We start from the raw sequence: 13,079 nt of genomic DNA, 5'->3' as shown, positions 1-13,079 counted from the left end.
TTCCTTTCTTATTGTATAATACCCAGTCTGAGATGGTCTGTCCTCTCCTTGGTTCTGCAACATTTTAATCCATAAAACAATTCTTTATACTACCCTAGAAATTCCTCCTCTGCAATATTGTAATTAATTTGATTCACCAATCTATATGCAGATTAAAATCACCCATAATTACACGTGTTCCTTTACTGCATGCATCTCTGATTTCCTGTTTACTGCCATTCCTACAGTTTGGTGATCTTTAACCATGTCCAGTAATGTTTTTTTGCCCCTTGTTATTTCTCAATTCCACTCTCTCCGATTCTACATTGTCTAAACGAATAGATTTCCTCAATATTGTTTTCTTTCCACCTTTTCATTTTTGTTTGTCGTTCTTACATACTGCATACCAATGGATATTCCGTTCCCATTCCAGGTCACTGTGCAACCATGTCTCTGTAATCCCAACTGTGTCCTAGCTGGCTACATAAATTTGCGTGTTTAATTATCCACTTTGTTTTGAATGCTCTGTACATTAAGAACATCTCTTTCATATTCCTTGTATCATTCCTTTTTTTTTGGCTGTGGCCTTGTTTGGTTCTGGCCTATCGTTCTTCTATTTTGACTTATTCTCCTTCTGTCTTTTGTTATTTTCGTTGATTCCCTTTCTCTGACTCTGCATAGGTTCTCATCTAGGGTGTAGGTTTGCTCGCTGAGCTGTAGGTTTGATATCCAGACGTTTCATTACCTGGCTAGATAACATCATCAGTGGCGACCTCCAAGTGAAGCGAAACTGTTGTCTCCTGCTTTCTATTTGTATGTTTGTCCTGGATGGGGTTCCTGGGGTTTGTGGTGATGTCATTTCCTGTTCATTTTCTGAGGGGTTGATAGATGGTATCTAGATCTGCGTGTTTGTTTATGGCATTGTGGTTGGAGTGCCAGGCCTCAAGGAATTCTCTGGCATGTCTTTTTGTGGCTAGCTGGTGTTTGTGTAAGATACGACCCTCTCTCCCTCGTAGCCCTACACACGGAGGAAAAAAACCACCATTTCGACTGGGACAACACATCTATCCTGCGACAGGCTAAGCAAAGACATGCCAAAGAATTCCTAGAGGCCTGGCACTCCAACCACAACACCATAAACAAATGCATAGATCTAGATACCATCTATCAATCCCTCAGAAAATGAACAGGAAATGACATCACCACAAACCCCATCCAGGACAAACATCTAAATAGAAAGCAGGAGACAACAGCTTCGCTTCACTTGGAGATTGCCACTGATGATGTTACCTAGCCAGGTAATGAAACGTCTGGATATCAAACCTACAACTCAGTGAGCAAACCTACACCCTAAACCTCAACCTGAGCTACAAACCTTGCAAAGGTTCCCATCTCTTTGTCAATTTAGTTTAAACCCACCTCAACCACTCTAGCAAATATTCCCCAGGTGTAACTCATCCAGTTTGTACTGGTCCCACCTTCCCAGAATAGGTCCCAATGACCCAGGAATCTGAAACCCTTCCCCTCGCGCCATCTCTTTAGCTACATGCTCATCTGATAACCTACTATTTATATTCTGAATATCATACAGCACTCATAGTAATCCTCAGATAACTACAATCTTTGTTCCACATTTCAGCTTGCTTCCCAACTCACTGCATTCTGCTTTTAGGACCTCACCTTTCTTTTTAATACCTATGTTGTTGTTACCTGTTGGAGTTGCCCCTGGCTGAAGAGAATTGTTATTTGAGGCACGTTTTCACAGAATCATGACCTTCATGCTCATGGCAACCAGATAAGCTAACCAAGTGCCTCATCGAAATTTTAGTGGGAAAGAGCAAACTTGTTATTTAGTGAAGTGTTGAAGGGGAAGTCTGATCCCAGCATCATCACAGGTTTAAGTAATTGCCATTACGTATTATATTTTATAATACGTATTATTCTTTGTGTTTCATTGTGTAATTTTGTGAATACATTTCTGCCTGTTTTAAAATCTAGTAGTCAACCCAGTTACCTAACTCTGGGTAATTTTCACTATACACTTACAGAAACAAATTGCTAAGTTATGGTCTGGACTACCTGCTTCAGAATGTTTTACGTGGTCTGGCCTAGTCCATAACAACATCCACAACTGAATCAGAATTTTCTTATACACACTTGACAAATTCCTGTCCATGCAAGCCTCTAACATTATGGTCATCCTAATCTATGTTTGGAAAGTTAAAATCCCCTACTAGAACCACTCTTATTATTCTTACAGATAACTGAGATCTCCTTACAAATTTGTTTCTCAATTTCCGACTGACTATTGGGGGTTCTACAGCAGAATCCTAATAAGGTGATCATCCTTTTTTTATTTCTTAGTTCCACCTTAAAAAAAACTTACGTGGACATATTCCCAGCAATATCCTCCCTACATACAGCCGTAATGCTATCCCTAATCAAAAACACCACTCTTCCCTCCTCTCTTTTCCCACCCCCCCCTTCTATCCTTCTTATAATATCTGTATCCTGTAACATTAAGCTGCCAGTACTGTCCATCTCTGAGCCACGTATGTAATTGCTGTGATATCTTAGTTTCATGTTCCGAATCATGCCTTGAGTTCATCTTCCTTATTTGTTAGGCCTCATGCATTGAAATAAATGCAGTTTATTTTATCAGTCTACCTCATTCTATGCTTTGTTCCTGCCTGCCCTGACTGTTTTGATCTGCTCCTTTTCCCAAATGTACTGTCTCCAAATGATCTCTTTCCTCACTATCTCTCTGGGTCACACTCCCTATCTTACTATTTTAAATCCTCCTGAGCACTTTTTTAAATTCCTGCCTAACTTCCTATATTCTCTCCTCAGAATCTCATCCTTTTCCTATGTCGTTAGCTCCAGCAAAACTCCCCGTCAGTATATTAGTTCCCTTCCAATTCAGGTGCAATCTAACCTTCTTACACAGATCACTTCTACTCCAGAAGAGATTCTAATGATCCAAAAATGCAAATAGATCTCCCTTGCACCAGCTCTTCAACCATATATTCATCTGCTCTATCCTCCTATTTCTACCATCACTAGCTCGTGGCACCGGGAGTATTGTTACCCTCAAGGAAAACCTTTTAAAATTCCTGCCTAACTTCCTATATTCTCTCCTCAGGAAGACAAAAGGATGAGATTCTATGTCATTAGTTCCAATTTGTACAACGACCCCCTCTGGACCCTCTCCCCTTTGAGAACATTCTGCACCCTCTCTGAGATATCCTTGATCCTGGCTCCAGCGAGGCAACATAGCATTCTGATGTCTTGCTGTCGGCCACTAAAGAGTCCCTTATTTCAATCAATCGCTTGGTACCTGACGTATCCCTCATTATATTATAGCCAGTCTTAGAACCAGGGACCTGGTTGTCAGTGCTACATTCCCCTGAGAGTCCATCACCCCTACATTTTCAAAAGCAGCATACTTGTTAGAGATGAGGATAGCTACAGGCGACTCCTGCCTACCCCTCCTACCTTTCCTGGAAGAAATCCATCTACTTGGCTGTATCTTTGGTTTATCTCCCTTCCTGCAACTACCATCCATCACACCCCCTCGCTCCTGTAAATTCCTCATTGCCTCTAACTGCCGCTCCAACCAATCAATGCAGTCCGATACGATTTGCAAACACGCTTCCTGCAAACATAATCATCAGTAACATGGAGACTCTCTCTAATCTCCCATATCTTACAAGAAGAGCACATTACTCCACTAAAAGCCATCTTTGCACCTTAACAATCTACAGACCCAGAAAGTAGCACAGTCTTACTGCTCTAAAAAACACTGCTTCAGGCAAACTTGATACCTATGTTTTATATTTTTGAAGTTTAATCAAGAGACAGATCTCAATAAACCATATAATCAAAAAAGAACCCACTCTACTCACTCGTGTAGATTTACAGAAAAAACAGTAAAATTACACTTCAAAACATCATTTAGCAGCTCCCATGTTGTAAGCTCTCCCACACAGGTTTCTCCAAGGTCAGCTGTGAATTTCGCTGTTTATTTCATTTTATCTTAGACAAACTCCGATGTCCAGAGATACTTGAAATAAACAGCAGAACAGTCAGCTGTGCAGATTCACTGCTGGGTCAGCCAGGAGTGCAGATTTGTTTCTCTATTTGATTAATTTCCCATGTGGTCACTGCCTTTGTCTATCTTCCTCCTTTTTAAAATGCTGTTGTTCCAGTTTTGTTTTAAAATTGCATTTACAAGACAGATTTGATGAGAGCATCACAGAATTGTTGCATATCTAAAAACGAAGATAATCAGCGTTGCAGGCAGTCCAGAGGAGGTTCACTGGGTTGATTCCAGCTATGGAGGGACTGTCTTATGAAGAATGGTTCAAAAGATTGGGTCAGTACTATTTGGAATTTAGATAAATGAGCGGTAACCTATTGAAACATCCAAGATTCTTCGGGGCCTTGACAAGATACATGTGGATAAGTTGTTTCCCCTTGTGGAACAAACTAGTGCCAGAGAACGGAATCTCAAAATAAGGAGCCGCACATTTAAGACAGATGAGGACTAATTTCTTATGTTATGGGAATGAATATGTGGAATTCTTTACTACAGAGAGTTGTTGAGGTTAAGCTGTTATGTATATTCACGGCTGAGAAAGGTTTTTTTTATCAGTAATGGACGTCAAGTGTTATGAGGAAAAGCAGCAAAGTGAATTGAGGATTATCAGATAAACCATGATCTCATTGAATGGCAGAACTGATTTGATGGGCTGAATGGCCCAGTTATGCTCCTAAACCACTGTTGGTTTTGCACGTTTATTTGGAATCACTAGCTTCCGAAGCGCTGCTTCTGCATTAGGTGGTTGTGGAGCAACCACCTGATGAAGAAGCAATGCTTCAAAAGCTAGTGATTCCAAATAAACCTGTTGGACTATAACCTGGTGTTGTGTGATTTTTAACATCCCAGGCCAACACCAGCACCTCTAAATCATGACTATTGGTTTTGTAAATGTCTGAACTATATAATTCTCAGTTCTTATTTAAGCTTTAAAATTTGAAATCAGCAAGTGTGATAACATAATTGTTCAATTTGGTTCAGTCCTATCCATTGAATACTGTTAGTGGTTTGATGTGTGTTCTTTTGCAATTACTCTGTACAAATGTAAATTATATTAAAATTACTTTCAAATTGCAAGAAAGGTGAAAAAATATATGTCAGAAAGAATTTATCAAATTAATAAACAAACTCATATTTTTAGTAATGGAAAAGTGGAACATTAACTCCAAATTTGAAGGAGAATTGGGCTGTGATTTTGCGTCTGTGATTTCTCCTGTATGCTAATTTCCTGACGCAACCCATCGGAAAATGCATGTACTGAGTGATGCACTAATTGTCGAATTAGATTTTATCTCTTCCATTTGATCACTGCAGGTGATTGACTGACTAAATTTTATTTTGAGGCAATAAGGCAATGCACAGGACCATGTTAGCGAATTTCCTGGAGGCTAATTTGAATTAGTATTGATAGAACATTTAGAGGTGGATCAGTTTTTTTTTGTCAGTGAGTTTTTAATTGAACTTGTCATGTGCTAATTTCTTGTCCAAGTAATTAATCTGAATTGCGATCTAATAAAAACTTATTTTAATTTTTCAATTTTAGTTCACTGCCTACAATGTCATGAATTTCACCCCAAATAGCAGAGAGAGAAAATCATCCAAGCTTTGGATCTGAATTTTTCCTTCAGTATCGCTGTCCTTTTTTTCATTCCCCTGCCCTTCTCATTCTGGCTGCGTTATTCTCCATCCTTCAACCCTGTTTGGCCAACAAATTAAAATTAGATAACCTGTGTCCAGCAACATAAGAGACTGAGCAGTGTACTAATAAAATGATAATACATTTTCTTCAGGTGGTAATAAGAAAGGAGTAGAGTCCCTTGGAATGCTTTGGAAAATTCACATGTATTCCAGAGTGAACCTACTGCAAAATGTAATCAGAACTTAAGTATTATAATGATTCTTAAAATCATTTTTGGATCTTCAGATATATTTTTCTTCAGTAAAATGTTTAAGCTTGCCTGTTTCTTGCATCTGCTATTCCAGCTGCAACTATCAAAAATACAGTTTTAAATAAATAGTTCAATTTCTTAGGAACCTATGAAGCCAGAAATTAAAATTTCAACGATGTAGGATAAAATGGAAATTATTTTTGTATGTCTTTGTGCACTTTGGACAAATAAAAAAATGGAAAATGCCAAAACAAACTCTTTAGAGTTCTGGCAAAGGAAATAAAAGTGTGTGCTGAGATTTTAAAAAAAGGAATTGATTATTTTCAGACCAAGCATTCAGGTACTGAGGCCAAAGTCTACCATGATGACTTTGTCTGGTCTCCAAGGGAAAACATGAAGGCAATTGACTGAGGAAAGGCTGTGGATACTGGAAATTTGAATCATGAACCATGCAATAACTACAAACCCAGCCAGTAGGCAAGTGTAAACAAGAAACGTGCTTTTCAGCATGAAGTTAGCTTACCTCCTGTTTATTGTCAACTTTCTATTTTTTGATGGAAATACTTGATATTTAATGTTGATTTCTTAAATTATTGGCTAAATACCCCGCTAAACTGCAGTGGTCAGATTAACTCTATACTTTCTAGAAGTTTGAGTCTTAGTCTTTCTGTAAAAATTTGCAATCACTTAAGTAATTGGATGTTGTGTGATAGGAATGGGGGCAAGACTTTAAGATCCTCCAGGAAGGATTAATTAAAATCGATTGAATAGCCTTCATCATCCGTAATGATCTTTTGAAAATTGAAAGGGTGTGATGGGTTGTGTTCAGGGAATGATGGCTAAGATCGTTCATTTGACTTGAGTTGTGAAGAAATGGGGGTGCTCAAGATGGTGAAAAGATCAAGAAAGAATGTTGGTCTATATAAGCTAATCATTCAATTTTCAGCTCTTACACTACAGTGCTAAATTATTATGATTCTAATAACAAAACTCCTTAGATGTCAAGAGTTGATTTGTTATTGCTGTTACCTGTACAACCAAGTATGGGATAAAAATTGCAATGCTTTCTGATTGGCTCACTTTTTTTCCTGACATTCCCTTTAAGCAACTTTTTTATATGCTTCTGTCTTCAATATTTGAAATGATTTATGTGCTAGTTTTTCTTCTGTGTTTTCATAATCTTTTTCACCATTTTGAAGTTGGGTTTGACAGTTTAAACAATGATTTTTGTTTTTAACATGTTATTAGATTAGATTAGATTAGATTACTTACAGTGTGGAAACAAACAAGTCCACACCGCCCCGCCGAAGCGCAACCCACCCATACCCCTACATCTACTCCTTACCTAACACTATGGGCAATTTAGCATGGCCAATTATCTTAGATCTAAGTGTTCTGATGATGCATGCTATCATGTTTTGCTATGATATGATTCAGTATAGATTTTTAAATTTATACGATTATACTGGAAGACATAAAACAAACTACAATAAATTGATCATTTCCTCCAGACTAGTAGCCACATTTCATTAGCAGCTTATGAAGAAAAGTGTGGCTAAGACCATTATAAAAGACTAATGGGACAAGTGTAAACTTAACTGATCAACTTTTTTGTGAGCAGCATTGCCATTTTGTTAGTAAACATTAAATGGAATTTGTAGGGTTGGTCATTACTGAAACATGCTGATATTTTACTGGATTGCCATCCCAGGGAATACAGATTTTCATGTTCAGAAGGAGCCACTCACCTTCTATTTGTTCCTTTTTAAATAAATTGAATAGAAATCTTCTCTCTCTCTTCTCGATCCCCTCTTTGTCTCCTCTCCTCCCCACTTGTTCCCTCCTCCATCCTCCTTACCCCATCCTATTCTCTCCCCCTCTAACTTTCTTTAAAAAGCTACAATGCTGAATAGAAATTTTTTTCTCCCCAGTATTTTTCAGATACTTTTTAAAAAAAAACATTTAATTAAGCCTTTTTAAAAAAACATTTAATTAAGCCTGGAAGTCTTTAAATATATCTACAACATAGGGACTGCAGAAGTTCAAGAAGGTGGCTTCCCATCAATTTCTCAAGGGTAATTCAGGATGAGCAGTTGATGTTGCCCTAGCCACAGATACCCACATCCTGTATAGAAATAGTATGAAAATTACATAAGCTGTGTGACTCCTGTTTATGCAAAATGAAAATAACAAATTTGTTTTTGTTCATTTTATGAATATGTCTGAAGTTTAACTTAAGTATTGATGATCTATTTTAAAATCTGTTACAATTTCTTTTTACAAACATTTTTCAGTGCTGGACCAAAAGGCGATAATGTTTATGAGTGGAGGTCAACAATTCTGGGGCCTCCAGGGTCAGTTTATGAAGGTGGTGTGTTCTTTCTGGACATTGTATTTTCAGCAGAATATCCTTTTAAACCACCCAAGGTAAGGGGCCTTTTTTAACAGAATGCTTCATGTATTTTCATTCTATTTATAATTTTAAAGTACTGTTACTTTATTAAGAGCTTGATGCTATAATAATTGAAAATTGGTCTCTGCTCATTTCTAATATGAATCACTTGTCATTGTGTTGTTTTTTTTATTAGTTTTTTTCATAGTATGGAATTCTCCAGAAAGCGGGAGAGGCAAAGTTTTTAAAATTTTTTTTAGATTTATTTGACTGGTTTCTAACTCTTCCCTTTCCTTCTTTGACTGTTTCCATTTCTCGAGTATGCTGGCCATCAATATATGTTAAAAGGCAACCAACTCCCACAGTTACTTTAACAGCCTTTCCTCACACCTGCTTCCTGGAAGGATTTCATTCCATTATTGATATTGCTTGTTTTTCCAGTGGTTGACAGGACACTTAGCAATGCCTGGTCCATTTCTGGCACTTCTGCTTTCATCCCCTCCCTTCTGTCCCAGAAAAACAATATGGTTTTGCCTGTCCTTACCTCAAGCAGGATGCCCCCAAAAAACGTCATCTCCTGCATTCCCTTGTTAGCATTCCATAGAGACTGTTCTGTCTGTGACACCCTAGTCCACTCCTCAGCCTCTCCTAACACTAGCTCGCCTTCCCATGCAAAAGCAGAAAGTGTTTTACTTCCCCATTTACTATCTCCCTTCTTCCTTTGCAAAGCCACAAATGCACCAAGCGGGTGAAATGGAACTTTTCTTTTATAGATAGTCTCTGGGTTATGAACAGGTTCCAATATGGAGTCTATTCCCAATTTGATTTGTATGCAAATTGAAACACATTACAGAAAAATGTAGAACACCTGTTCTTAAGTACAGAGAATGCTCTTATGTTGAGTCTTTTAAAATTGCACCCCTGTATGAATTGCATTTATAAATACGAGCATTCCAAGGTCAGACTTCGTAAATCGGGGATTCTGTATTGTTTCAATCTAGTCTTCTGATTCACTTTTCATATGGTACCTTCTACATTGGTAGATGAGAGACCAAACACAGACTAGAAGACTCCTTTGCCAAAAGCTTCTCTGTTGCTAAGAATGGTCCTGGCCTTCCATGTTCTTGCTATTTCAGTACACCTATTTGCTGTCATACAAATATTTCTGTCTGAGGCCTGCTACAGTGCTCCAAATCCCAAAACAAGCTGGAAGAACAGCACTTAGTTTTCTGCTTCGGCACCTTACAGCCTTCGTGACTCAATATTGAGTTTGACTATTTCAGAGCCTTGATATGTCCTTGATTTTGATTATGCCCCATCCCACCTGGTGTCATTCTTACGTTCATTTCCATTCAGCAAGGTCAACTCTCTTTTTTTTCTTTGGACAAATTGCACCTACTATTAGCACTCCTTTTACCTTTTTGTTCTGGGCACTCTCATCATCATTTCCAGTCACTCCTCGTCCACTTTTGTCAACAACATTAAAATCATTATTTTCCATTGTCTTCGGTTCCAGAGAAATTAATATCCAACTTGAATGCTAACTTTGTTTTTCTGTCCACAGATACTGCTAGATCTGCTGAGTTTCTCCATACATTATTTTTATGTTAGGTTGTCTTTTTTGTTAATCAAGAATGTAAGATTATATGGGGTTAAACAGGAAAATGGAATTAAATTCGTGGTCAGATCAGCTGTGGTTCTATCAAATAGCGGAGCTGATGTGAAGAGCCAATTAGTCTACTCCTAATTCATTAATGATGAGATTTTACATTGTGTATACCACTGTTGACACTTGATGACACAAGTTAACTTTGAAAACACCAAAATTCTTGCTGCTTCCATCAGTTTCTCTTATCAAGGGAGAATGGTTTTCTACTCCAAAGAGTCTAGTTGAGGGGTAATGAAATGTTTGTGAAGAAGTTCAACTTTGGTGCAATATTAGTGTCATTAACATTCTTAGGTTTCTTAGTACTTTGCTGTATTTTGTAGCACTAGAAATGGATGTAGTGTTCACCTTTGAAATTTAAGCACTGTATCTGACTTGACTTCATACCTATTCATGTGGGTAGCAAGTACGGTGTACAAGTTCATTGCCATGTGTTGTATTCAAAAGTACTTCCCCCATATGTCCTGCCTGGAACCTTAAAACTATGTGCCATAGTAATATACTGTTAGCTAATTGAAACAACATTTCTTTGTTTACCTTTATCTAACCTTGTATATTTCTGTACACCTCTATCGAACATCCCATCTTCTGGCTGCAAAGCACAATGATCACTTTCAACTTAATATAGCTAAGCTTCCTCGTGCCTGGAACTATTCTAGTAAATCTTGATGAGCCTCACTAAAGTGTGATGCTGAGAATTAGATGCAGTACTCTAGTTATGGCTTAACGACTGTTTTATAAAGATTCCACATAGTCATCCTACTTTTGTACTCAGTGCTTCTATTTATCAACCTAGAATGCATCATACTTTTCTAAATACTCTTGTTGTGTCCTGCTTCAAAAATCTATGAACATGAGCCCTCCATTCTCTTCGAAGCACCATAGACTCAGTGGCAAAGTTCTCTGTCACTTCTGCTGGGTTGTATCATCTCCCATGTGCCTCTGTTGTTAGCTTACCTTTGGTTGCAAGTAGTGACATCATCCTCACAGTCTGACACACTTTCAAGTTGAGAATAATGGGCAAACTTTCAGATTTTACTCTCAACTCCAATATCTAACCATCATGTGTTTGGCACAGGGGTTTAAACACTTATAAATTTGCCCAGTTTACCTTTCAGTTTCAGAGCTAGCAACACCATTTCATTTACTGTAATGCATAGACTAAATGATAATTAGAACTACCTGAAGAAAAGTAACTTGTAGAATGAATTTTCCACTATTTAGTTTTTGTTTTCTTGTTTGTTGCTTCCCTCCCGTTATGAGGATTCAGTTACACAGAGGTATGATTTAGTTACTATTTGGCATTTGCCTCTGACGTGACTAACTGGTCATTTACCTTGTAACAATCATTAGTAGTGGATGTCCAGTTGCTATTTGATTCTGGGAGGTCATCACAACCAAGCTTAATAAAATTTTACGCCACTCTTTTCAACATGCTAGGTTATAATCACAACTGAAAAATGGCGAGTTTATTTTTATTTGCTTGTACGTGTCCCCTTCATCCTCACCCAAAAACAGGCATAAAATTCATTTTCTTAATCATGAGACTGTATATCCTAACTAAGACCAGTTGAAACAGAGTTAGTTTTAACTTACACAAACAACATTCTTAATCACTATGATAGTGCTATACCAGATGATGTCTTTAGATCATATGTCAGAGGAACAGATGTAAGCCATTGAGCCTGAATGTCACCATTCAATAAGATCTAGACAGAACTGATAATCCTCAACTTGTTTTCCTGCCCCTTAATGGTTGATTTGGAAATATATCTATCTTAATCTTGCTGAGTAGAGAGCCTCAACAGATCTCTGCAGTAAAGAATTCTTAAGATGTCTCTGAGAGAAATTATTCCTACTCTCTTAAAAGGGCAATCTTTTATTCTAAGATTATGCCCTCTGGTTCTAGATTCCTCCAGAAGGACAGCCATTTTTTCCACATGTGTCAAACTCTCAAAATATCCATTACGTTTCAGTATGGTCTTCTCTCTCCTTCTAAATTTCAACGAGTACAGGGCCAACCTCCTCAACTTATCCTCTAAAGAAAGTGCTTTCATAACTGAGTCTAATGTAATGAACCTTCTCAGGACTGCCTTCAATGACTGAATATCCTTCATTAGACAAGGGAACCAGAACTGTTCACAATTTTGAGTCTGCTGTAAGTACTGCCTTACGTAGTTTCATCAATACTTGTTTTTATACTCCATTCCCTTTGAAATAAAGGCAAGCGTTCCATTTGCCTTCCCTGTTACCCATTGAACTCTTGCTCTATTTTTTTAGTGATTCATACATGGGCAGCCCTAAATCTCTCTGTGCTGCAGCTTTCTGCAGGCTTTCACCATTCAAATAATCTTCAGCTCCTCTTCTCTTAAAGCCAAAGTGAATGAGCTCATTTTTACACATTATATTCGAAGTTTTTGCTCACTCATATAATCTGTCTATATTCCTCTGCAGACTTTGTCATCCACACTGCTTGCCATCCCACCTATTTTTGTGTCATCCACAACCTTGGGGATAGTACATCCACTTCTGTCATTCAAGCTATTAATATATGTTGTGAATAATTGTGGTCCCGGAATTGATCTCTGTGGCACTCCAATAGTTACAGGTTGCCATCCTGCAAATGCTCCCCTTTTCCCAATTCTGTCTTCTAATAGTTCGCCAATCATCTGGCCAGGCTCATTTAGATTACATTACAGTGTGGAAATAGGCCCTTCGGCCCAACAAGTCCACACTGACCCGCCAAAGCGTAACCCACCCATACCCCTACATTTACCCCTTACTAACACTACAGGCAATTTAGCATGGCAAGTTCACCTGACCTGCACATCTTTGGACCCGGCGGAAACCCATGCAGACACAGGGAAAACGTGCAAACTCCACACACTCATCGTCTGAGGCAGGAATTGAACCCGGGTCTCTGGTGCTGTGAGGCAGCAGTGCTAACCACTGTGCCACCGTACCACCTCAACATCATAGGCTCTTATTTGGCAGCTTTCTGTGTGCTTCCTTATCAAAAACCACTTGGAAATCCAAATATATTACATCTACTGG

At 38.2% G+C, this 13,079-nt stretch overlaps 1 protein-coding gene across 1 annotated transcript in view; it reads left to right on the top strand.

The window, feature by feature from the left end:
• The window catches only part of LOC140480417 (ubiquitin-conjugating enzyme E2 E1-like), a 133,842-nt gene that overhangs the window by 109,890 nt on the left and 10,873 nt on the right, over positions 1-13,079 (top strand). The window contains exon 4 of the mRNA XM_072575253.1: positions 8,262-8,394. Within this exon, the coding sequence (XP_072431354.1) occupies positions 8,262-8,394 (133 nt within the window). The remainder of the gene's footprint in view (positions 1-8,261; positions 8,395-13,079) is intronic.

The sequence above is a fragment of the Chiloscyllium punctatum genome, chromosome 8 (genome assembly GCF_047496795.1).
Source record: "Chiloscyllium punctatum isolate Juve2018m chromosome 8, sChiPun1.3, whole genome shotgun sequence".
Lineage (NCBI taxonomy): Eukaryota > Metazoa > Chordata > Chondrichthyes > Orectolobiformes > Hemiscylliidae > Chiloscyllium > Chiloscyllium punctatum.
Note: the sequence above shows the minus strand (reverse complement) of the source record. Positions and strands in the feature narration are given on the sequence as shown.